This window comes from Lygodium microphyllum, chromosome 19 (genome assembly GCF_053477565.2).
Source record: "Lygodium microphyllum isolate KBCC chromosome 19, Lygodium_microphyllum_v1.1.10, whole genome shotgun sequence".
NCBI classification, from domain to species: Eukaryota; Viridiplantae; Streptophyta; class Polypodiopsida; order Schizaeales; family Lygodiaceae; genus Lygodium; species Lygodium microphyllum.
Genome location: NC_141153.1, coordinates 12,526,924 through 12,553,828, shown reverse-complemented (window position 1 = coordinate 12,553,828; position 26,905 = coordinate 12,526,924). Strand labels below are relative to the sequence as shown.

The following is a 26,905-nucleotide window of genomic DNA, read 5'->3' as shown; positions in this document are numbered from 1 at the left end:
GCCCTAAGTAATAGGTGTTTAGACTCATTACTTTGGAAATGCACCCAAAATTAGCAACATGCAGCTAATCTCCTAAGACAGACAATTAGAAATGCAACGTTCCAATTTCATGATATGCACCAACCTTGTCTAACGTTTAAAGAGATAATTTATCAAGTGTACATTTATCACTGCCACATGCATTTAACGATAAGCGCAAAATGCATTCTTCCTTATGAAATTAAGTGTGCCTAAATCATTTATTTATGTGAGAATAAACTCAAAAAAAACCTGGACTTGTGGGCTTGGGGAGATGTCCATGTGAATGTTAGGAGAAGAACCTCCCGCAGGCATGCCTTGCGACTTCTTAGGGGCCATTGTAGATGTGATTACAGACTTCTGATTTGCGTTTACCCTTACGCGATCGATGAATTTCCTTAGCCTTGATAAGCAGCCTCAAGATCTTGCTCTTCTCCCTCGTACGCAAGAGATACCTTCACCGAAATGGGGTTCTTTGAAAATACCAGGGCTTGTGAGATTTGGGCTTATGGGAGGGCTAGTGGGGTTGGAGCTTTGCTTGCAGGAATGGAGCTTTTCGAAAAAGCATACGGGAATGGAGGCTTTACAAGAAGGTTTGCGGAAATGGGGCTCTTACGAAAAAGGCTTGTGGGAATGGGGGCTTTCGAGGAAGTTTTTAAACACCGGAGGAGAAACCCGTGTGTACAAGGCCAAAGCAACCTTATCCTTAGAAGGTTCTAAGGAGGCTTCCTCAGTCTGTCATAGACGTGACGTGGAAAGCAAAGGCCAAGGATGGGAGGATGGGGAATGACAACTGAGAGGGGAGGGTGACTAGGACGTTGGCAGGCGGAATGGGATGGTTGCAGCAGCCGTATGGGGCGGTGACTTCCTAGCGGCGGCGTCTCCAGCGGCTGTAGCACGGCATCATAGCGCTTCTCCACGACAGGCGGTGGCCTCACGTAGCACGACAGTAGTTATGGCAGCCTAACGTCCTTTCCTCCACGCAGCCTTTTTTCTTCCCCCTTCCGAGGCTAAGGGGGGTTTTTATAGCCCAAGGGGGGGAGAGGGGGGCCACCACGTGGCTGGTGCATGGCTCTCCCCCCATACACCCAACTCACCACATCTCCCCCTTCTCCCATTCCCTTCCCTCCAGCCACGCATCGATTGGGGGAATTAGCAAAAAAATTTGCATTAAATTGAACATTATCCATTTAGCCCCCTCCCAAGAGGTTGTTTCCCCACGGTTATGCAGATTTGAACCCCCGGCTCAATTGCGGAGGTCCCGTTTTTGCGCGTGCGGGTTACAGATTAACTGCCGGCAATTACAATGTGGAAGATAACCTTGCACAGGTTTTACGCGGCGTGCGGGGAGTCAAGTTTGGTAATATTTTTGAGCGAGAATATTACAGTTCGACTCCTTTGTTAAGTTTCCATTAGACATATGGATGGCCACTCATTGTGTAGCTTTAGTTTCCATCATCCATTCTAATCGTGATTCATACCTTTGCATCACAAGAGTATCTAGACAATTGGATCTTGCCTTTTATGCAGTAGCCAAAGCTTGAGCTTGCTCGGCAAGTTATGGAGGAGAGAAAGGTTGCTCAGAAAGTTATGGATTGTGATTACACACACACACACACACACACATACACTCTGTCTCTCTCTCTCACATGAGGATTCCTATGTTGCTTGGTTGCAAGTTATAATGGAGAAGCAAGTTGTGACCGAAGGTGAGGTCAAGCATACCACTACTCCTCCTCCCCTTGCCATCACCAAAGAAGAGGTCAAGTAGGACCAAGCTATGATTGTCAGGACCTAAAATGGGCCCAACAACGACTCTCTCTCTTTAATCCTTGACACATTGTGTTGTAGTCCAATCTCTTAATTGTTTGCCCTAAACTCCAAGCAAGAGTGCCCAAATTGAAGGTGTCTAGTACACCACACAAACATCACAACCTACTCAACTAATTATTGTGCTCTATGAGTGATCTACCTGGTTAGGGATTTGACCCATTGATCCTTGTCTTTTAGGACAAATGTAATACTTACTGTCCCCTCATCCTCACTAGAACCTCATTTGAATCCTGAAGACCAATCGACTTAGATCGCCTGACCCACTCAATCAATATAGAAACCAATTGCTATGCAACACTATATACATAAAAATGCTTCAATGCATATTGTTCATGAAAGTGCATAATAATTTTTAATGTGAGAAAACAAGAAGTGGGTGTAACAAAAACAAGTCTTTATATCATTTCATGACTTTCAACTTTGTGTTGCATTAGTGTTACACACCCCCCAAAAGTATCGAGTGTTCACCAATTGTGTTACTTTTGGGTACATATTTCACACATAATTACCCTAGATATGATATGCAAATAAGAAAATATAATTCTCAACATTCTTATCCAAATTCAATGTGGTTTTTCTTTTAGATTACTATGCATGGCACTGGGGCCAACTCTGTGCTACTAGCATGCATGTTTCGTGCTTAAAGACCTTAAATTTCTAAAAATTTGAAAAGAAAAGTGTGGTGTTTTTGAATTTCCAAGTTTAATAGGTTATTTTTAGTGTTTTTCTATTTATTGGTAATTTTGCCTACTCGTCATGATATGAACAAGATGCTGAGTGGTTCCCAAGGCTGTTAATGTTTACCATAGCTACTGATGCACTTGAGGAGCCCTCCATGGAGACCAGTAACATGCCACAAACTATTTTTTTCACATAACTCTCACCTCTCCCTCTCTTTTACCCATGCCCCTTCTCTCATCAGAAGAGTCACTATGCAAGAGGAAAGGGAGGAGAGAGAAATACAATAAAATCAACATCTCTATTTCTTCAAATCAATCCATGAAATTCACATGAGCGCATAGAGAAGGGTGAGGAGGCTTTATTTCTCCTATTAATTGCAAAGAAGGTTGAGCAAGCTCTGTACAATGATCAATGAAAGCATGAAAACATGGTGCTCAATTTCTACACAGACTTCTCTCTCTCTCTCCTACGATTCATCCTCATTAGTTATTTCTTTTGGTCATATCCTTTTAAATTTGGCCATTGTCCAATTAAATTGGTCCAACCCTTCACATTTTGGCCTATTTCTAGCCTCCATGGCTGCTCGGACCATATTCCTCCACAAATTAAGGTCTTGCAGTCTCAAAATTTACCCCAAATATGTAGAATCAATGCTTAAGTGATGGTTGAATGCTTCTTTATTATTTGTAGACTTGACTTGGTGCTTTGTTGCGTCTCAAACTTCAAAATGCTTTGTCTCTTGCACCTTGACTGCTTTGCACCACAAGACCACTTTTGAGCCTAAAATCTTCATCTTCGCTCACAAATGCCTTGTGGATCTACCTAAAATTGTCAAAAATCTTGAGAAACATGCCTTTAGATTCACCTCTCAACGACTGAAGAAAAGGTCAAGCAGGCAAAGCTAGTGTGAGGTACACTCAAGCAACAGCTTGGCTCCTAGAACTCCCTCCCCCTTGTGACTTGACGTGTTTGTTTTTTCATCTTTTTTGTTTTTTAAATTGATGCATTCGAAAATTGTGATGATGCCTTGGTTGTAGCATTTGCAGTTTACCCTGTAAGATAAAAGTTTGTCACAATGCTTGTTTGTGCACTTGACCTCCCTCATACCCTTTGTCTGTGTGTGTGTGTGTGTACATATATATGAGGGTATGAGGGAGGTCAAGTGCACAAACAAGCATTGTGACAAACTTAGCACGACTTCTAACAATTAATAGCTTGAGGGAAGTGCACAAACAAGCATTGTGACAAACTTAGCAAGACTTCTAACAAGTAATAGCTTGTCGCGGACGTTTGCAAGACAAAAGTTTGTCACAATGCTTGTTTGTGCATTCGACCTCCCTTTTATATATATATATATATATATTAGGCAAGCTATTACTTGTTAGAGGTCGTGTTTGATAGAGGTACTGAACATACATTCACGTCACCTCTGCCACTCTGCGTTTGTTTTTCGTTTTCAGGCATGGCAGGCAGGGAGGTCCGAGAATACACGAATCTGAGCGACCCGAAAGGTATTTTTCTCTCTCGTGCACACGCGTCTACAGAAGCAGACAGACACACACACACACACACGTGGTTGCGCGCGCGCGCGCGCGCACACACACACACACACAAAGAGGGGGGGGAGAGAGAGAGAGGTGTGTGTTTTAATCGAATAAGAAAATTTCAAATGACGTTTAGAGCCATAGATTGCATCGTCGGGCCTTTGGAAGCGTCACCTTGGCTTATTTTCAGAAGCCTCACTCAAATTTGGTCCAGTTCCATCGAATTCAGGGTGGTTTTATGGATCTTAAGATTGATAACGAGGTTTTTGGATGTATTGGTATCCGGTTCTTGCAGATTTAGGTCAAATTAATTTAGGGCTAGGCTGCAAGAATTTTTATTTAAATCGAGAGCCATATATTGCATTGTCACACTTGCACAAGCCTCACTTTGTCTTACTTTTTAGAAGTCTCACACAAATTTGGTCCAGTTCATTCAATTCAGGGTGGTTTTGTAGAGCTGAAGGTTGACAAGTAGGGTTTGGTATGTACTGCTATCCATTTCCTGCAAACTCAGAATAAATTCGCAGACCCAACAGCAAAGATTGCAGTTTGGGTTTTGCATGGAACCTTAAACACACATATTTTTGCCTGTTGAACATTCCTCAACGTGTGTGACTACAATACGTAGAACATGACAGCAGCCTAACTGGGGTTGCCAGTAATCATCTAATTTCAAAAAAAATTGCACAAATGCACAGTGAAGATAAGATATTGTACTTTACCCATGAATCAGTTAAAATCATAGCCTTCCAGTCAATCAGCATGTAAGGGGCCATCGATCTTTCAGCTCATTGTGCTTAGTGTGACATTTCAAAGTCACACATTCAGGCTGGTTGTGAGAAGCTTTCTTGCACACTAGCTTTTCCAAAAAGCTTTTCGTTATAGTACTTCACAAAGGAGCTTTAATTCGCAATACTTTCACCTTATAATAGCAGCTTTATTACTAGGCCTCATTCATGTCCTTTGGTATGATCAAATAAAGAAGTCAATAAGTAAGTAAGTAATCAAACAAACAAGTCAATAAGTGAGTAAGTAATCAAACAAACAAGTAAATAAATAAATGATAAGTGAGTAAGTAATCAAACAAACAAGTAAATAAATAAATGATTTGGCTTCACCGTCTCCTCCAATGAAATTGGTCAATCATGATGTTGGAGTAAAAAGATGTCCAAGTAGATTGTGATGGTTTTGAGTTTTCCATGAAGAACAAAGAAGGCCATTGTTTGCATTTTTGGGAGCATTCCAAGGATCTCTACTTGTGATTCCACCAAAGTTTGGGGATGTTAGAGTGCCATGGGCTAGGTTTCTTTTTGGGCACTTTGGCTAGTTATGTGGCCATCCATCTTGGGTGATTGGTTAGTCTTGTATCATGTGTGGCATCTTGCATTTATCTATGTATAGGCATCCTTGTACTCCCTCATTTTGTCACAAGGATGTGAAATTTTGATGATTTGCTTTAGCATTTGATTAAGTTTTAATTGAATGATATGCTTCCACATTTGCTACACTCTAACATGGTATTAGAGCAGTGTAGAAGGGCTGATTAATGTGGGCAAACTTTTTGGGAGAATTCTTTCTAACAAAAGTTTGGGTTTTTAGCCTTTTGAGACTGAGGTAAACAGGTAGAGCATGGACAAGGAGGAAAGATGCTATTTTTTGCATGTTTTTCTTGCTAGTGAAGAAAAAAAGGTTGCGTTTTCAGCCATTTGTAGCAGACTTCGAGTTTCATTGCCTTTGGCGGGTGAACTCTTTGTGAGTGGAGGAAGCCCTAGCAAGCACTAGCATTGTGTGCGGAGTCAAAAGGGGTTGTCCTTGTTTTTGTGTAGGTCATTTCATTTACAATGTTGACCGAAATTGATGTGAAGTTTTAGGCTATTATGGACCATAAGGTCCCTATGTTGTCGGCTTTTTCTTCATATCAAAAGCTCAATGGGGAGAATTAGCGCCTTGGCATGTTATTATACTTGCCATATCGGAGTCTTATGATTTGGCAAAGCTCGTGATCGAGGCTATAGATTGTCGTATAGCGTGTGATGCCTTGAAGCTTTCTGCATTGACTTCTTGTTCTTCTTCTTAGTGTTGTTTTTTTCCTTTTGTTGAGAAGATTGACTAGTCAAAGCCAAGGAGTTTACTCACCACATTTGTGGCAAGATAGGCATTGGAAGAAAGATTGCTGTCATGGGGATGTGAAATTTTGAGAAGCTCTAATCGTGCTGGTCACATTTGATTAATGTATTAATCAAATATGCAAGGTTGTTTAGCACATGGCAGTTATTTCATGGTAACAGGCCAATGACCTTAAGGATGCAGTGGGTGTTAAAGGTAAAAGTAATAATAAGTTATGCTTGCTAGGTACTAGGTGGTACTTGATTCCAGATTTGAGCCTAGCCAATTTATTGGCTGCTAATGTTAGTGGTAATGTTAGAGACTAGGTATTAATTAATTAACTAATGCTAGTCTAAGGGTCAGTAACTACTCAAGGATACTTGAAAGACAAATTAAAATTGGCTTGGCCAATTTAATTATTGGTTGGTTAGATTTATTTTTTGGAGCACTAGAATAAATATTATATTAATTTTTAAAATTAATATATTGAAAATTAATTTTAAAAGCTGGGTAATATTGAAAAATGAGATTAGAAGGCTGTCACTTGGCAAAACTTGCCCATGCAAGTGGAAAAAACGTTTTTAAGGGTTGGTGAAAGTCTATTCTAGCCATTGTGAGAGAGGAGGAGGCTGTTAGAGAGCAAGGAGAGGCTATTGATGTGATTTGTAGGCATGAGGGATCAGTTCTACAGTATGTGACAGCAGTTTAGAGTCCTCTAGGAGCAAGTGATAGCAGCCCAAGGTCCTTTTGGTGCAGATGACAGTATATAGGATGGGGCATCAGTCTTTTTGGTGGTCCTAAGCTGTAGGTGATTGCTTCTATGGTTGTTTGAGCAGGGCAGCGGTAGTTTTTTAGCATTTCTCGCGGTGAAACTCTGAAATTTCTCTCTCTACCGCATTCTCTCTTATCTCCCAGCTACTCTCAAGTTATCTTAGTATTTTCCAGCAGTTCAAGCCATTAGAGGAAGAGATTTCAGTTAATCTTTATTGTAAACCCTAATTTACAACAAAATTAGGGTTTGATAGCTGCCTGGGGATGCGTGCTTAGAATTGAGAGCCTAGGACTTAAATTTTAGCAATTGAAATTGAGGAATTTCAAGAAGATTTAAGAGGCTCACTAGCTAATATCAGATTTGGGACTGAATCTTTTAAGAAGCACGGTGAAGGCTAATCCTTAAGCAAACTAAGGGGCAAATTGGTTTGAAGGCTTGCTGATAATTTGTGGCAGCAAGGGGCATTTGGATTAGCAGGGGATAATAAGGAATCTCAGTTGTACTCCATCCAATTGCAATTTAAGTTAAAGAAATACCGAAAGAATGTCGGTTTTGGTGCCAATAGACTGTCCAATATCCAAGATTATTAAAGGTGATGTGTGAATTTCAGTTTATGCTCACTTTTTAATTGCAATAATTAGTGCTTAATTTGGTTATTTACTTCTCTATATGAGGAGGAAGGTTGGTTTCATGGTTTCGTTACTGGGACATACCATCAATTTTCTTGAATTGGTGGACTTGAGGCACGTGATTGAGGGTTAGAAGCTGTGCTCTAGCGGTGAAATTGTATTCAGCTGAGGATCGCAACAAGAATGTCTTCAGATAGTGAGATGGGATCAAGCAAGGATGATGCCTCTCAATCTGAAAGTTCGCAAAGTGTTGGGAAAAATGCAATGCCTGATCTTGGACAAGACACCGAGTATGGGTAGCAAGCTGAGAATGAGGGAATTGGACAAGAGGTGGGTCCTTCTAGGTCTCTTGAAGTTGATGACCAGCAAGAGGAAGACGAGTGCGATAACTAGTGTAAAGATCAGTTGAGGACAATAGCTGAAATGTTAATGCAATTGGTAAATGATCCTTAGCTCATACACTTTTTGAACCCCTTAAAGGAGAGTAACAAAGGTAAGAAGAGGAAATTGTCTTCAAGAGCTTTGGGACAATAAGATGCATCGAAGAAAGAGCCAATACAACAACATGATGTTCTAAATGTGGGTAGTGAGCATAAGCAAATGATGCTAGTGGGGCGATTGATACATATGCAAGGCCAACTTGGAAGTGCCAATCCAATGTTTTTTGGACAGCAAGGCATGCATGCAATTATGGGACAGCCAGGTGGTGGCACTAGTTTCCATGCTATGGTGGGTTAGGGATTGCATAGGGGATGTATGACACTAATCCATATGGTATGCAACAACCAATGCATGGTGTGCAAGGCCCGATGCATCTAGGTATGGTTGATAATATGTATAACCCCATGTATAACAATGTTGGCATGGGGTTGGGGAACAAAGTGGCAAGTTTGGTAATATATATATGAAGCCCACTGTGTTTGGGAGTCATGGGACTAATGCTGGTTATGCAGATGCTCCATATAGTGCTGGTTATGAGGAAAAATGTAGCTACTAATGCCCACATGAAGAAAAACACAACTATTCATGCATGCAATATATGGGAAAATGTATCTTGGTACGGTTGGTAGTATGTAAATTCCCATGTAGAGTCATTACAATGGTTCAAAATATGCAAATGAGAATGTTTGCTGATGCATCTGGTGCTCCTAGCATGTCATGTACACACGAGGGACTAGCCAATTGGATGCAATGTTGCATATTAGTTAAGTTGGAATCGTTAGCAGTTCTGTTTGCTATGCCGTGTCATCTCTTGCTTGTAAGTCTCAGTCTAAGTCGGACGAGGACTTTTGGAGCTTTGACAAGCTTGTCATGTGTTTTGATAGGGGAGGCTACCCATTCTAGAGTGGCTATCTAGGTGCATTTCTTTTGTTTGTTGGGTCCTAGTGTGTTTTCCATGAGCAGTTTATGCATTTCCTAGGCTGTCCACATTTGCTCGACATCGTCTTTACCGATCGGATTTTTTGGTGGCAATTTGGTATTTTTAAAGACATTTATTATGCCACAACTAGCATTAAATGCTGGTCGGCCAACATTTATGGCATTTTCAGATTTTAGCAGGCCAATTTAGGGGTTTTGTGGATATTTATAGCCATTCCCTACTTGGCAGTCATTCATATTATCATCTTTCTTCTTTCTTTGGCAGGTGCACACTCAGACTCCATCATCTTTCTCCATCTTTGGTGCTGCCCTCTCATCATTAGCTTGATCTGGTGCCCTCATTGATGTTGTGGGTTGCGTGAAGGGATTGATCAATCCATCATCATTGTATCAACATTCTTCTTTAGTAAGTGAAGTATTCTTCCCTCATCTTCTGCTTCCTCTCTCTCTCTCTCTCTCTTTCTGTTTATTTCTGTGTTCCTGTTTCTCTTTCGTTGTGCACTCTCACATGGTATCATCACTTAAGTGAGGATACAATTTGGAGATTTCTTGCAAAAGAGCAGGTTTTCATTGTGGAGGAGCAGCTCATATTCCAAAACGTAGATTTTTCAGCCTGCATTTTACTACATTTATAGCATGAACAGGTGGTTCACTGCCCCTTTGAATCCCCAGGCAACAAACGATAGTCTCTCCGGCCCAAGTGGCAGCTTTCTTGCATTGGGCAGCATCAACTTTTGTGTTTTGCGTGAAACACAAATTTGTGTTTTTGCATGTATCCATTTTGTGGAGCAGACGTCATCATATTTTTGCAAGCGATAGCTTCTTCAATCTTGGCGATAGGTTTTTGCTGTGGGCGACAGTTTTTTGTGCAAATGATAGCCTCTTGGTAGCAAGCGATTGTTGTTTCTTTGTCCAATGTAGCTTTTTGGGAGATTGTAGGTTTGAAGTTGTCTTATCATTGGCTCTTCGTTGACTCAGAGGATGAGGTTTCTATTTCTTCCTCTGAGAGAGAGAAAGATTTTTGTGCTAGTTAATGTGATGAACGGAGGTCTCCTAGCCTGTCTGTACGAGATCCGTCTCCTCCCCGTTGTCTTCATGTTTCACAAAAGGCTCGTTCTATTGGTCTTCATATGCCATTCATGGCACCCTCAATACAGGTGCCTGTACTCTCTTCTCTACCCTAAGAAGAGTGGCTTGATGGTTCCAACTACTCGCTTTGGTCGTGTAAAGTGGAGTGTACCTTTGATACCTTTGATTTTTGGGTTACCCACCCTATTCCTCTTCCAGTGGAGAATCCCACCATTGGTTTATCGATGGATCATGCGGCCTTATGGGATCGGTTAAACTCTAGAGCCTGATCTTTTCTCTTTATGAGCTTACAGGATTTTGTCCTAGTGTATATGCGCAGGTTGCGAAAAGCAATGGAAGTGTATACAAGCTTGCTTCTTTGTACCATCAGAAGACATTTGCCCACCGGATTACTCTTGAGAAGAAATTACAAATGCTCGATGTTGATGATTTTCCTTCCATGAAGGATCATATCAAGAGGTTGGAGGATATGAGGGATGAGCTTGTGTCCCTTGGGAGGATGATCTCTTCAGAGGATATGGCTATGATTCTTTTGACTCAGCTGCCAATTCCTTGGTTTGATGTCTTCTACACCAACCTTTTTACATCGAGGATCCGTGAGAAGCTTCTATGGGAGAAGCTTGACTTGCTTGTTTTGAATCATGACGAGTGCGCCAAAGAGGTTGCCAGTGGATCCACCTCCACCAAAGCTTTTGTTGCAGGTTCGGAAGGGAAGAAGACAAAGAAAGAGAAGTTAAAGGCTAAATGATATGAGAGTTCTTGAGGTTTTGACTCCAACTAATGGCTTCTTGAGATCTCATGGGATAAAGAGACAATTTACTCACATGTATAGCCCACAGTAAAATGAGGTTGCTCTATGCCATTCCGAGGGTTCTGTCACTGTTGGTGACATAGTTTGGATGCCTATTAGTGGTGTTGGCACTTTGCCTTTATTATCTCTTGCATGTGAGCCTTAGTCTAAGCCAGACGAGGACTTTTGGAGCTCTGATAGATCTGTCATGTGTTTTGATGGGGGAGGCTACTCATTCTAGAGTGGCTATCTGGGTGTATTTCTTTTGTTTGTCGGGTTCTAGTATGTTTTTCCATGAGTAGTTTTTGCATTTTCTAGGCTATCCACATCTGCCAAACATTGTGTTTACTAGTTGGATTTTTCGGTGGCCATCTGGCATTTTTAAGGTATTTATTGTGCCACGACCAGCATTAAATGTTGATTGGCCAACATTTATGGCATTTTTAGATTTTAGTAGGCTAGTTTAGGGGTTCTGTGGTTATTTATAGATATTTCTCACTTGGCAGTCATTTATATCATCATCTTCCTTCTTTCCTTGGCAGGTGCACACTCCGACTCTGTCATCTTCCTCCGTCTTCGGTATTGCCGTCATCATCAGCCTGATCTGGTGCCCTCAGTGACCTTGTGGGCTGCGTGCAGGGACCGATCAGTCCATCATCATTGTATTAGCATTCTTTTTCAGTCAGTGCAATATTCTTCCCTCATCTTTTGCTTCCTCTCTCTGTGCTTATTTCTGTGTATGTGTTTCTTTTCCGTTGTGTACTCTCACAGGAATTGCAATAGTGTGAAAGTATAAAGCATTGCAATGCTTAAGGGGAAAAAAGGCCTACAACCTAGTGGAGGTTTTAGGCAAGTAAAGTTAGAGGTAAAATTTCCATATGCTTCTTGGTGAAGCTTCAGCATTGTTTTACCAATAGGTGCAAAAGGATGGAAGAGGGTGACTTGCAGACCATCCTCAGTTGTTGCAACTTTACCTAGATGCCTTTTAGTTAAAGATGTGACTTTGGCTCGGGCTCAGTTAGGTTAAGCAAATCAAGATTCTAGAGCATTGCATGATGCTCAAGGGAGAGGTACCACATCCACTTGCATTGTGGACAGCTCTTGTATTTAGAGGAACTCAGATGTATTAAGCATGCATCCAAGGTACTGTGTTGACAATATGTTTGCCATGGGGTTACTAACTATACTTTTGTATAAGTTTGGGATTAATTCATGATTAGTTGGGCATGAACTTTTGCCTTAGTTTTGAGATCAATTTTTGATAAATTTTAGCTCAGTTTTTGATTAGTTTGAGAACCGTTTATGGTCACTTTTGGGATCAGTTCTGCATTAGTTACTGATTAGTTTTTGCAATCAGTTTGTGATCAATTTGGGGTCACATTTGCAGCAATTTGTGATCAGTTCTTAGATGAGCAAGTGATCAATTTATGATGAGATTATGCTCACATTTCAATGGTTTACAGTTGTTCCATGGACAACAACATGTTAGTAAATGCCATTGACAGTTTCAACCATGGTTTATACTGAGAATATGCTTTACCATGGTTATGAAGTTGTAACGGTTGAGAAACATGAGTTATGGATGCATCTAATGGGTTTCTAGTAGCAGTTCTGCACTAATTTGCAAATTTATGTTATGTATATGCTAGCTGGAAAATTTCAGCAGGTTTGGAGCATATGATATGCTTGGACAATAGTGACCAATGTTGTGACTGTGATGCCTTATGGAAATTCTAGTGCAATATGCTTTCCCTTTGGCACAATGCAATGTAATTGAGGATGATTGCAAGGATTTTAAGGGGGAGGTTTGTCATGGGGACATGAAATTTTGAGATGCTCTAATCTTGCTGATAGCCTTTCATTAAGATCAAATGTCCAAGGTTGTTTAGCACGTGATGCACATGGCACTTATTTCATAGTAACGGACCAAGGATCCCGAGGATGCAGTGGGTGTTCACCAAGGCTAAAGTTGTAATAAGTTATACCTGATAGGTACTAGGTGATATCCGATGTTAGATTTGGACCTAACCAAATTATTGGCTACTAATGTCAGTGGTGACATTAGAGAAGGCATTAATGAATTAATTAATGCTTGTCTAAGGGTTAGTAACTGCTTAGGGATACTTGGAAGACAAATTGGCCTAGCCAATTTAATTATTGGCTGGTGGGATTAATTTTTTGGAGTACTAGAATAATGATTAAATTAGTTTTTAAGATTAATATTTTGAAAATTAATTAAAAAAGCTGGATAATATTGAAAAATGAGATTAGAAGATTGCCACGTGGCAAAACTTGCCCATGCAAGTGGTTAAAACGTTTTTAGGGGTTGTTGGAAGTCTATTCCAGCCATTGTGAGAGAGGAGGAGGTTGTTAGAGAGTAAGGAGAGGTTGCTCGATGTGATTTGCAGCCACGAGGGAGCAGTCCTACAACATGTGATAGCAGTTTGAAGCCCTCCAAGAGTAGGTGACAACAGCCCAAGGTTCTTCTGGTGCAGATGACAGCATATAGGATGGGGCAACAATATTTTTGGTGGTCCTAAGCTATAGGTGATAGCTCCCATGGCTGTTTGACCAGGGCAGCGGCAGGTTTTCTGTCACGAGGACGTGAAAATTTGAAGCTTTGCTTATGTTTAATTGACATTTGATTAAAGGATTAATCAAATGTGCAATTAAAAGATGCACATGTGTTGCACATGTTAGGTGTAAGCTACTTTTTCACAGTTGAAGGCTGAAGGAGCCTATGAAAAAGATGGGTGTCAAAGGCAAAAGTTGTAACAAGTTACTCTTGTTAGATTCTAGGTGAATTTTGGTGTCAGTTTGCCCCTTCTTCAATCTATATACCAGTCTATCATATGAGGAAAAGCTTCATAGGTAGCGCAACATAGATTTTCTCCTTCAAATCACCATTAGGGAAGGTAGACTTCACATCAAGCTGATAAACTGGCCATCCTATGGTTGGCTAAGGCAAGAACGGCTCTAACGGTAGCTATTCGAGTTGTAGGTACAAAAGTATCATGGAAATCCACCCCTGGCCGCTGTGTGGAACCCTTTGCAACGAGCCGTGCCTTGGGCTTATTCAAAGTACCATCACTGTGATATTTGGTCTTGAAGACCCATTTGACACCAATCACCTTCCACAAGATCCAAAGTGCCATTTTGCTCAATAGCATCCAACTCCTGCTTCATAGCATTCTTCCAATGTTGTGACTGTAAAGTCTCCTCCACGGAGGTGGGCTCCCTATGCTGCATAAGATGAGTCATCAAACAATAGTTAGCACAAATAAGCTCGGCGAAATGTGCTTGGTTCCTCGAGAACTTTGCGGGCCATCCTACGACTGCCACTCCTTAGGGACCCCCTCAATCCCTGCAGCATGGAGTTTTATCACGTGCCAACGAGGAGGTTGGATCTCTCCTTGTCGCTCTCCATCTGCTAAAGTCAGTGGAACATCCACCAGCAGTGGCTCATGTGGGGTGGCCGGTGGTGAAATAGAATCCTCATCTAAGGAAGCATCCCCAAGAGGCACTTGCTCCAAAGGAAGAGTCTTTGGTGCGCAACTATCTCCGGGATCTCCAAGTATAGGGTGCTTCTCATGCCCTTCTGAAGTTGGAACCTCCACAAATCACACATCATGACTTGTGTAGACATCTCGCTTAATGGTGTCGTACAAGCAGTAGCCTTGGGATTGTGAGCTATAGCCCACAAACACCTATTTCTTTGAAGCCACTTCAAACTGATTCCTTTGAGTCTTCGAGATATGAACATAGGCATCACACCCAAAGACCTTGAAATAAGAAATATCAAGCTTGGCTCCAAAATAAGCCTCTTAAGGGGTTATACTAACCACAGTCGAAGTGGGTGATGGATTGAGGATGTGGACGTCAATAGCCACAGCCTTGGCCCATAGACACTGAGGTGTCTTACGATGCTCCATCCTAGTGTGAGTCATCTCAATCACACTCCTGTTCTTCCACTCCAATATGCCGTTCTTGTGAGGTGTGTTTGTGTTTGCAAACTCTTGGTGAATACCACAATTTGCTCAAAATTTAGTAAGCTTGTTAGAGACAAACTCTCCACCCTTGTCTAATTGTAAGGTCTTCAGCTTTCGGCCTGATCGGTTCTCCTCGAAGAGCTACCAATCCTTGAAGTTGAAGAAGGCCTTCAACTTCAGTGCCAAGAAGTACACCCATGTCATCCTGCTAAAATCGTCAACAATAAGCATGAAATACAAACTCCCCTTAAAGGGACTCTACCGTGTAGCTCCACAAAGATTTGTAGAAACAAGCTCCAAGGGTGCTGAAGACCACCTTGAAGCCTTGCTGGGAATGACATCACGATGCTGTTTTCCACGAATGCAAGATACACAAGGTTGTTGGCTCACCACTATGTTCGGCAAACCTTGGATAAGCTGTCCCCTAGACGCCTTCCGAAGGTAGTCATAATTCAAGTGACCAAACTGAGCATGCCAAAGCTTAAACTGTGTTTGTGAAGTAAGAAGAAGAGAAGTTAAGGTAGGAGGAGACCTCAACTTGTAGACTCCATTCTCCTCATAACCTGTAGAAAGCACCTTCCTCAAGCCACACTCAAGAATCGTGAAAGAGTCTTCATATCAAACTGAACAAGCAAGCCAAGACCACAAATCTTGTGCATGGAAAGCAAATGGTAACCCAAACTTGGCATATAAAGCACTTCAGAAGTGTGAGTACCACCGCGTCCATCTGGAATGAGCTGTATATCACCCCTACCCTATATGGAAATAGAAGAGCTATCTCCCATGAGAATCTGCCCATGCGAAGGCCGCAAATGGGCAACACTTGCAGAAGAAGGGGCCATGTGTTGAGAGGCACCACTATCAACAATCCATTCACGGGGGTGTGGGGTCGTCAACACAACATTAAAAGCGTTTGGGGTTGATGCCCGAACCACCTTCAGATGGAGACAAGTAGCTGATGAGTGAGCGGCAACCGCTCCGAAATCCTTTAAAGCCTTCTTCTCCTTGGTGTCCTTATCCTTGATAGGGCAATCCTTCTTCTAGTGACCTTTCTTGCCACAGATGTGACAAGTAGAGTTCTTCTCTTTGTCCTTCTTTGGTTTTGTAGTCCTTGTTGTCCTTTCCCTTCTTCTAAGAGGACTGACTTGTCAATGATGCCTCTGACTTGGAAGCATTCTACCCTTTAAATTTTTCCTCTTGGTCCAAGACCATAGGAACCAACTTCTCCCACTGAAGGGTTGACTCTTGCTGTGAAGCAATCAAGGTGGAGTAAAAAGCACTAAACCTAGGTGTGGCAACTATGACAGAAGAGTTATCGCCATGTCTTTGGATGTAATCACCTTCCCTGCATTTTGAACCTGGATTTAAGTCGCTGTAGCTGTTCACATGCTCCCGCATAGAAGATGGCTTGTTAGGGTTCAATGTCTTGATTTGCACCTCCAAAGACACCTGTTTCATAAGGGTCATTCGATTATACAACTGATTGAGCTCTAGCCATATGTCCCTAGCCATTGTCAAGTGCTCAATATGGACATTTACGGGTGTAGTACATGAAAGGAAGAGAAACGAGCAGATGTGAGCATTCAGTTTGTCCTAATGCGTTTGAGCCTTTGCCAAATCCACACGATCATTTGTAGAAAGTTTGGACTCTGCTCTCGATGCAGGACATTCAATGGCCTCCGTAAGAAGCTCCGCCAAATCATAGGACTCTAAGATGGCAAGCATCATAATACACCAAATGCCGTAGTTCTTGCCATCAAGCTTCTGATATGATGGAAGAGCTAGTAGGACGCACCTTCCAAACCATAATCCGCTTGAAACTCCATGTCAGCCTTAGAAGACATCTTCACTTGAAATGCTTGCAAAAACTCAAAAGCAACCCCCTCTGACTATGAAAAGGCAGCTTGCTAGGGCTCTTCTCCACTCGTCCTGCAGCTTCTTCACGCGCTAAAGGCGATGAAAATGTAAAATCTGCAATTGAAGACTCAAAACACAGCCTTCCTCCTTCCCAAATAGCAAAAATATGCAGCAAGATCAACAACTTTGCTTCTTTCTGGCACATCCATGGTCGCCTTAACCTTGTTATGATGTGCAGCCCTCCTACTCGCTCTCGAATGCTGAAAACGCAGCCTTGTGTTGTGCTGAAAACTCCTCTTCAAGTCTGCCCACGATCAATTAGTCTTTGCGCTGCTCTGATACCATGTTAGAGTGCAACAGTGCGGAAGCATATGAGAGAGAGAGAGAGAGAGAGAGAGAGAGAGAGAGAGAGAGATCTCTGCAATATGAAGAATGTTAAATAAGGAATCCAGATATGTTTCGGGCATTGTTCTTATGTCTGTATATCTCCACCTCGATGATGTCACCTTGCTGTACACCTCGAAGTCTACAGTATTCAGCACAATCGTTGCTCTGAACTGAGCTTAAAATTTGTGATCAAAATATAACTGAAAGTATGTTGGAAATCTGCTATATAAAGCAGAAAATAGGGGCCAGCCAAAATAGCAGTTGGCTTTAGCCGACTTGTGCCAAGAGGGCCGATTGAAGGAAATTTGGCCGATTGCTGACGTGGTGGATTATTGACGTGGCATTCTGCAATAAATGCGATGAATGTATAGATTGTTCAAACAGTTGTAGGGACACATGTTTGTCTAGGGGATGACTAGATGACCATATCTCTAACAACATCATGTCTCAAAGTTGGCTAATAAAATAAATGCTCCATTGCCTTGATTATGGCATCAATATCCCTATGTCTTGCATACAGGGAAGCATGACATTTAGTGATAACTCTAGGTCTCAAGTGCTTTGTGAGACACAATCGTCCATGCATCATCAGAAATCCATTTCTAAGCACAAAGTGCTCATGCCTCTGGCCATTGAAAAGCTGATCATAAACATTAGCAAAGTTAAAATCAATAGTATATTGCTTTTTCATGGAATCCAACTTAGTGTGATAAACCATGCTGATTATTGAAATTTGTCGCTTACGTGATAGTACAACATTCTTTTTACCATCAATATGTACAATTTGAAAATGAAACATAGAGAGAAAATTTGCCCATCTCATACGCTTCTCTAACTTTGCGTTAGAAAGTACCTTAAAGTCTAATGGTCTGTTTGCTCTATAAAATCAGCCCCCAATAGATTTTTCATGTAGACAGTGCATGAGTTACAACCTCTTTTTCATAGACTTGCAAATTCTTCTTTGTATTATGGAGAATTCGGCTCTCATAAGCCACAACTCGTCCATCCACTTGTCAAAAATGACCATGCAAGACTGAGAAACATCTTTAGAGGCTGGTGAGAGGCATTTTAGTTCATTCAGTTGGCACGAGAGAGAGAGAGAGAGAGAGAGAGAGAGAGAGAGAGAGAGAGAGAGAGAGAGAGAGAGAGAGAGAGAGAGAGAGAGAGAGGATGCTGTTGGTTTGATCTGTAGCCATTCGAGGACCTTCTGAGGGAGGCAAGGGCAGGAGAAGACCAATCAACAGCAGGTGACAACATCTACAAGCTATTGAGACAGGGCAGCAACAGTAAATGACTGATTTTCTTCAGTTCCTCGTGAAGAAAGTTTGAAAGTTCTCTCTTCTCAGCATTCTCTCTCATCTCCTAGCCTTTCTACAGCCTTGCTTTGAAATTACAACATTGAGATCACTAGAGGCTGAGAAAATTCAGATTTCTTTGCTGTGAAGCCCAACCTTGAGTAGAAATTAGGGTTAGCACCAGTCTCAAGAAGCATGGAGAAATTGGAAGTATTTTCCATCTCCATCAAAGCATGGGTGAAGGTCAAGTGATTGCCTGAATCAAGGGACAAATCAGACCGAAGACTTGCTGGTCATTTTGGACAGCAAGGGGATTTGGAATGGCGAAAGGGATTGGGAAAATTCCATTGCACATCTTCTTTTTCTTTAATTAAGTTAAAGAAATACTGAAAGGGTGGTCCAAGATTGTGAGTTGATTTTCATTTCTCAATTTTGTAATAAATATTGCTGCTATAGCTAAGTTGAAATCAGGGAATTACCAACCATCCACAGAAGGAAGGCCGGTTTCAAGAGCTTTCAACCTATCTTGTGTACCATTGAAGGACTCAAACTTCATTGCTTTTCCACCCTCATCATAATCTTTTGATATCCCTTTGGGTGTTAAATTGTCATTCATTGGTTGCTGCAAAAGGGTGCATGTGTTAAATTTACATTAAATCCAACATCAAACTGAGCATTGGCATAACCAACACTCATTCCTTGAGCTCCGTATATATTCAAGGGTGCATACGCATCACCAAACATTCTAATTTGTGCCCCAAGCATCAAGCTAATATTGCCATACATAGGGTTTTGCATATTTTCAGCCATACCTGAATACATTGGGCCTTGTACATTGTCACGGGGACGTGAAATTTTAAGATGCTCTAATCTTGCTAATAACATTTGATTAAGATATTTATCAAATGTGCAAGGTTGTTTAGCACTTGTGATTCACATGGCAGTTATTTCATGGTAATAGGCCAAGAATCTTGAGGATGCAGTGGGTGTTAAGGGCAAAAGTTGTGATAAGTTATGCCAATTGAGTTTTGGTAGTCAGTCGGTGCCAGTTTTGACCCTAGGACAGTTGTTTGGTCAATAAGTGTCACTGGTCACACTAGGGACTAGTATTAATCAATTAATTAACATGAGTCTAAGGGTCAAGAGAGGTTGGGGACCACTCGTTGCAAATGGCCTAGCCAATTTAATTATGGATGGGCACATTTAATTTTGGGCAGAGTTAGGGTTGAAATTAATTTTCAGGATTATTAATTAAATGAATGGATAATATTGAAAAATGGGTTTAGAAGGTTGCCACTTGGTAAAAATACCCATGCAAATTGAGAAAACGTTTTTGGAGGTTGGGTCTCAGCCATTAGTTTACAACCTGGGAGAGAGAGAGAGGGAGTCGTTGGTTCATTTTTCTGATAAAAAAACAACTATTTGTTGTAGAAGACAATCATTTGGGGGCCTCAGCATAGTAGGGATAGTAGGGAGATATCTTCTAGGGGCTGATAACAACATTGTTAATCAAGTGACAACATTTTGGAAGTGCATGGTAGTGGGTGATGCATTAAATGTAGGTAGGAGCAGGTAATAGATAGATTTTAGAGTATTCTCGCAAAGAATATCAGATTTCTCTCTCATCTTGGCTTTCTCTTATCTTCTTCAACCCATTCTTAGGAGATCTTAGCATTTCTCAGTCATTTTGAGCAAATCTCGGCCAAATTTGGTGGACAACAAAGGGACCTCTACTGTAAACCTTAAATTTCTATAGAAATTAGGGTTTAGCAGCCACCTTGGGACCTATGCCAACAATAAAAGGCATTGTACATTGAAATTAACACCTGTGATTTGTTGTATTGACAGGAATTTCAGATGCCGGGCCATCCATTGTGAATTTGGGTAGCATTTTGTCAGCTGGTGGTTCCATTTGTGCAAGTCCTGGGTGAAAATCAAGGGGCAATTGGCCCGAATTGCTTGCTGATTTTTTGTACAATAAGAGGCTTTTGGACTAGCTAAGGAGATCATGGAATCTCGGCTTGTAATACATTTATTTGCAATGGAAGTTAAAGAAATACCAAAAGTGGTGCCAATTTTGTGGCCAATAGAGTGTCTGTTGTCCAAGATTATTAAGGTAAAATTGTGCATTTCAATTTATGTTTATTTTTTGATCGTTGTAATTAGTGCTTAATTAGGTTATTTACCACCCTATCCGAGGAGGAAGGTTGGTTTCATGGTTTCATTACCGGGATAACATCAAATCCCTTGAATTGGTGGCCCAAGGGATGTGATTGAAGGTTAGAAGCTTTGTTCTAGTGTTGAAATTGTCTTCAAATGAGCATTACACCAAGAATGTCTTCGGATAGTGAGATGGAATCAAGTAGGGATGATACCTCTCGATTTGAAAATTCACAAAGTGTTTGGAAAAATGCAATGCCTGATCTTGGACAAAGCATGTAGCATAGACAGCAAGTTGATAATGTTGGCTTAGATGAAAATGTGGGTCCTTCTAGGCTTTTAGAAGTTGATGATTAGCAAGAGGAAGAGGAATTAGACGACCAATTTAAATATTAGCTGAGGACAACAGTTGAAATGTTCATGCAATTGGCAAATGATTCTCAGTTCATGTGCTTTTTGAACCCTTAAAGGAGGGTAGCAAAGGTAGGAAGAGAAAATAGTCTTCAAGAGTTTCAAGACAAGGAGATGCACCGAAGGAACAACCAATACAATAGCATGATGTTCCAAACGTGGCTAGTGAGCATAAGCAAATGATGCTAGTGGGCAATCGATGCATATGCAAGGCCAACTTGGAAGTGTCAATTCATTGTTTTTTGGATAGTAGGGCATGCATGCAATGATGGGGTGGCCAAGGTACTTTCGTGGTGGCACTAGTTTCCATGCTATGGTGAGTCAGGGACCACATATTGGGATGCATGGCACAACTCCTTATAATATGCAGCAACAGATGTGTGGTGTGCAAGGCCCAATGTATACATGCATGATTGGTAATATGCATAACCCCATGTATAACAATGTTGGCATGATGCTATGGCACAGAGTGGCAAGTTTGGCAATGCATATATGCAGTCCATTGTGTTTTGGACTCATGGTATTAATGCTGATCATGCAAATGCTCCATATGGTGTTGGTCATGAGGAAAAATGCAACTAATAATGCATGCAACGTATGGGAAAATCTGTCTTGGATGGTTGGTAGTATGTAAATTCTCATGCATAGTGACATTGCAATGGCCCAAAGAATACAAATAAGAACGTTTTCTAATGCATCTTGTGCTCCTAGCATGTTAGGTACGCGAGGGGCTAGTCAATTGGATACTATATTGTATATTAGTTAAGTTGGAATTGTAGCAATGTGAAAGTACAAAGTATCACTATGCTTAAGGGGAAGAAAGGCCTATAACCTAGTGGAGGTTTCGAGGCAAGTAAAGTTAGAGGTAAAAGTTTCCATATGCTTCTTGGTGAAGCTTCTACATTATTTCACCAATAGATGCAAAGTAAATAGAAGAGGATGACTTGATAGGCCATCTTGAGTTGTTGCAACTTTACTGGCATGCCTTTCAGTTAGAGCCACGACTTTAGTTTAGGCTTGGTTAGGTTCAGTAGAGTAGGGGTCCAGAGCATTGCTTGATGCTCAAGGAGTAGGTAGCACTTGCACTTCACTAGTTGTGGACAGCTTTGGTATGTGGTGGATCTCGTATGTATTCAGTATGTATCCAAGGTACTATGCCAACAACATGTCTGCCATGGGGTCACTACTCAGTGTATTAGTCACTGTGAGATGTATGCAAATGAGTATGGTTGTTACCGCGGCTTTGAGACTATACTTGCATTAGTTTAATTAGTTCATGACTAGTTGGGCATGAGCTTTTACCTCAGTTTTGAGATCAAATTCTAATAAGTTTCAGCTCAGTTTTTGATCAGTTTGAGAATTGTTTATGGCCACTTTTGGGATTAGTTTTACATAGGTTTTTGTATCAATATTGATCAATTTTTGCAATCAGTTTGTGATTAGTTTGAGATCATATTTACACTGATTTGTGATATGATCAATTTATGCTAGGTTTTTAATTATTTACAGCTGGTTCCATGGACAGTAGCATGTTAGTGAATGCCATTCATAGTTTCAACCATGGTTTATGCTGAGAATATGCTTTACTATAGTCGTGAAGTCAGAACAGTTGAGAAACATGAGTTATAGATGCATCGAATGTGCATTCAATGGGTTTCTAGCAATAGTTTTGGACTGTTTATGCTGGCTGGAAATTTCCAGCAAGATTTGGAGCATGTGGCATGGTTGGACAAGAGTGGTCAATGTTGTGAGTGTAATGCCTTATTTAAAATTCTAGTGTAGTATGCTTTTTCTTTTGCACAATGTAGTGCAATCGAGGATGATTACAAGGATTCCAAGGGGGAGGGCATGTGGCATGGTTGGACAAGATTGGTCAATGTTGTGAGTGTAATGCCTTATTTAAAATTCTAGTGTAGTATGCTTTTTCTTTGGCACAATGTAGTGCAATCGAGGATGATTACAAGGATTTCAAGGGGGAGGTCTGTCACGGGGACATGAAATTTTGAAGATGCGCTAATCTTGTTGATAACATTTGATTAAGATATTAATCAAATATGCAAGGTTGTTTAGTATATGTGATGCACATGGCAGTTATTTCATGGTAACAGGCCAAGGACCTCGAGGATACAATGGGCATCAAAGGCAAAAGTTGTGAGAAGTTATGCCAACTTGGTTTTGGTTGTCAGTTGTTGTCAATTTTGATTCTAGGATAGTTGTTTGGCCAATAAGTATCAGTGGTGATACTAGGGACTAGCATTAATCAATTAATTAACACCAGTCTAAGGATCAAGAGAGGTTGGGGACCTCTCTAGGTTGCAAATGGCCTAGCCAATTTAATTATGGATAGGCACATTTAATTTTGGATAGGGTTAGAAGGGATGAAACCAATTTTCAAGAATATTTAATTTTAAAAATTAATTAAATGGATTGATAATGCTGAAAAATGGATTTAGAAGGTTGCCACTTAGCAAAAATGCCCATACAAACTAAGAAAACGTTTTTGGGGATTGGGTCTCAATCATTCAGCTAGTTTACAACTTGGGAGGGAGAGAGAGGGGGAGCTGTTGGTCCATTTTTCTGGTTAAAGAACAACAATTTGCTGTAGAAGACAGACATCTGGGGACCTCTGTAGGCAGGGGACCACAGGGAGATACCTTCTAGGGGCTGGTAATACCATTGCTGATCAGGTGATAGCATAGAAATAGAGAAAGGCCATTCCGGCTTGTAGGAATAGCCTAACACGTTCCAAACCCTCCGAGGAGGTGAAATGACCAAGGGATGCTCCTTGTCGTTCCCAAGCCGATTCCCTACCGTTTCTTCCCTTTCCCTTGCCATTCCTTGTTTGGAATTGCCATTCCAAGCTTGTTGACAAAAAATTGACATTTTTTCTACTTTTTTTAATTATTGGTGTCACACGTTTTCTACCACATGTTCATCCATCTTCATTGCCTAATGTGCATGCACTAATCTCTCTCTCTCTCTTTCTCACTCTCTCTCTCTCTCTCTCTTTGTGGTTGAAGATTCAAAGTGTCAAGACAAGCCACAAGCCAATCATGAGTCCATGCAAAGTTCGAATTTGATGCATTATCAACTCTTGCAAATCACAATCAAATTTCAGCCTTGTTCTCGATTCCAAGGTAATTATTCATTTATATAGTCTAATTTCAAGGGCATAGAAATAGGAAATTGTCAGAACGGCCCCCCAATACATCGAAATATCATCCCTATTGTTGCAAATCCCTCACGAACTATGTCCTTGTCTTGTGAAACGGTCCCTGTTCTATTTCAAACGTCTGAAATGGGATAGGGAACGCCACGTGGCATGCCACTTATTTGGTTGGTTTCTGTTCGTGTGTCTCGTTTCGCTCGTGCCTCCTTGTTTTGCTCCAACAATAGCCTTTAGCCCGTCCGGTGTGCTGCCCTCATCGTGTTTGCTCTAGCCTCCCCCGGTCTGCTCCCGCTTGTAGCTGCCAACACCATCATCTCCTCTTCTCTTCCTTTTTTTTCAACTTTCAACTTTCCACTTCCCTCTTCCTTCTTTCTCTACTTCCCTCTTCTCTCTCTTCTCCATTCTTCTTCTCATCTCTTCTTCCTTTTCTCTTCCCTCTTCTAAGTTCTCAACTTCTCCCTCACTCTTGAGCCTTCTCCCTTCTCTCAAGTCTCTTCGCAGTAGCTAGTTCTTTAGGCTTTTCTTCAGCCATTCTTTTTTCAGTTTTATGCCTGAAATGGCTTCATCTTTCCGCCCTGCTCGTCATGCTGAGGGTTGAGGAAGAAGTTTTGATGATTGGTCATGGTGGGAAGAAGTAAATGCTAATTGCCCATTGAGTGGTGGAGGATCTTGACCATGGGATTGGAAGCTTTGCCTATACAAGTGAATTAGTGGAGCAAACAAGGTAATCCGTTGAACTAAGCATTTCTATTTTGAATTTTTATTGATTTTAATTTTTCAAAGTTATTTAAATATTAGATTATGGAATACCAATTGCCAGTTGTTGTGTCTTATTTTTAATTAGATCCGAGATCATCTCCTACATGAACCAAATTCAGAGGTATAGATTTGTCCTAATGTGACCCTGAGAAGTAAACCTAAGGTATCTCATGATACTCTTCATTGCTTCCCAATGCTTTTTGCTAGGATATGCCATGTATCTGCTAACCACTCCTACCGCAAATGCAATGTCAGGACATGTAGCAACCATAGCATACATCAAACTACGAATAGCTGAAGCATAGGGTATCTTGGCCATTTCAGCCTTTCCATCATCTGATGTAGGGCTGTCATCTGCACTAAGTTTCACATATAGAGGCAATGATACACTAATGGCTTTTCCCCTTTCCATATTGAAATGTTGCAAAACTTTCGTGACATACTCTTGCTGTGACAAATAAAGAAGACCCTTTGATTTGTCTCTGAGTATACGCATGCCAAGAATGTGATTGGCCTCACCAAGATCTTTCATATCAAAACTATTGTGTAAACTCAGCTTCAAGGAGTCCAAGGCACGAACATTCTTACTTGCAATCAGTATGTCATCCACATACAAAACCAAGAGAATAAGATTGCCATCTGCTGCCTTCTTGGTGTATAAGTAGTGATAAACTTGAGAATGATGAAATCCCTGAGATTGCATGAATGTATCAAATTTGTGATACCATTCTCGTGGTGCGTGCTTCAGCCCATATAAACTCTTGTTGAGTTTATATACTATGTGCTCTTTTCCCTTTGCAGTGAAACCTTCAGGCTGCTGCATATAAATCTCCTCATTCAAATCACCATGTAAAAATGTGGTTTTTACATCCATCTGTATGAGTTCCATGTCTTCTTATGCAACCAAGCTCAAGATGGTTCGCAAAGTAGTCATTTTGACTACATTAGAAAATATTTCATCAAAATCAATTCCATGTTCTTGCTTGTACCCTTTAGCAACCAAGCGTACCTTGTACTTTAGCAAAGAACCAGAAGTGACTTTCATTTTGTAAACCCATTTGTAGAGTAGCACTTTTTGTTCATTTGGCAAATGTACCAAATCCCAAGTGCCATTCTTCACAAGGGATTCCATCTTTGATAGCGTTGCTTTGTGCCATTTCTTACTATCCTGTTTGTTCATTGCTTCCTGGAAGCATGACGGTTCACCACAATCTGTTAACATGACATAATCAACCACATAGTCTACACTAGGAATGAACCTATCTAGCTGTTTTTGCACTTTGGTCGACCTACGGACCCAATGGTCAAGATTTGTTGGCTGTTTAGCTTGCAAATCTGCATTAACAGCATGCTGTACAGCTGGTTCAGGTTGTTCCAAAAGCACATGTTCTTGTTGAATTTGTGGAAAATCATGGGCAAGATCCTAGTGATCATTTTCAGCATCATTCCTTGCATTTCCAGGGACATTTACAGCAGGTATTTATTGCTGTCTAATGGGCATTCTTTGTTGTTCTATTGATACGTCCTCTCGGAATACAACCGTTCTGACCTCCTCTGTTCTTTCGGGCTGTTTGTGCATGCGATCTTCCTGGAAGATAACATCATTGTTGCGTACTACTTTTCTTTTCTCGGGATCCCATAATTGATACCCCATCTCACCTTCATCACCTTATCCTAGGAAAATACATTTACAGGACTTTGGCTCAAGTTTGTTGCGTTCTTCCTTGCGAATGTGCACAAATGCCTTGCAACCAAACATTCTCAAGTGAGCATACGAAGGTGGCTTGCCCGACCACTCTTCTTGAGGAACTCCCTCTCCCAAAGACATGTTCGGTGACTGATAAGTGTACGGCTATCATAATAGCCTTTGTTCAAAATCCATGGGATAAAGCAGCATGTGACAGCATTGTACGGACCTTGTCTTGAATGGTCCTTTTCATATGCTATGCAACACCGTTTTGGGGCAGATTATGAGGGGCAGTAAGCTCCCTTTTAATCCCTTTGCTGTCACAAAAGTCTTGAAAGACTCTGGACAC

At 41.1% G+C, this 26,905-nt stretch overlaps 1 protein-coding gene across 3 annotated transcripts in view; it reads left to right on the top strand.

Moving 5' to 3' along the window:
• The first annotated feature begins 3,887 nt into the window (after positions 1 to 3,887).
• LOC148019577 (ankyrin repeat protein) overlaps positions 3,888 to 26,905 on the top strand; it is an 83,458-nt gene continuing 60,440 nt past the window's right edge. The window contains exon 1 of one of the 3 annotated variants that reach the window (XM_087699586.1): positions 3,888 to 4,043. In XM_087699586.1, the coding sequence (XP_087555712.1) occupies positions 3,995 to 4,043 (49 nt within the window). In that variant the 5' untranslated portion in view covers positions 3,888 to 3,994. The remainder of the gene's footprint in view (positions 4,044 to 26,905) is intronic. The other 2 variants (XM_087699584.1, XM_087699583.1) reach the window with 2 other exon arrangements.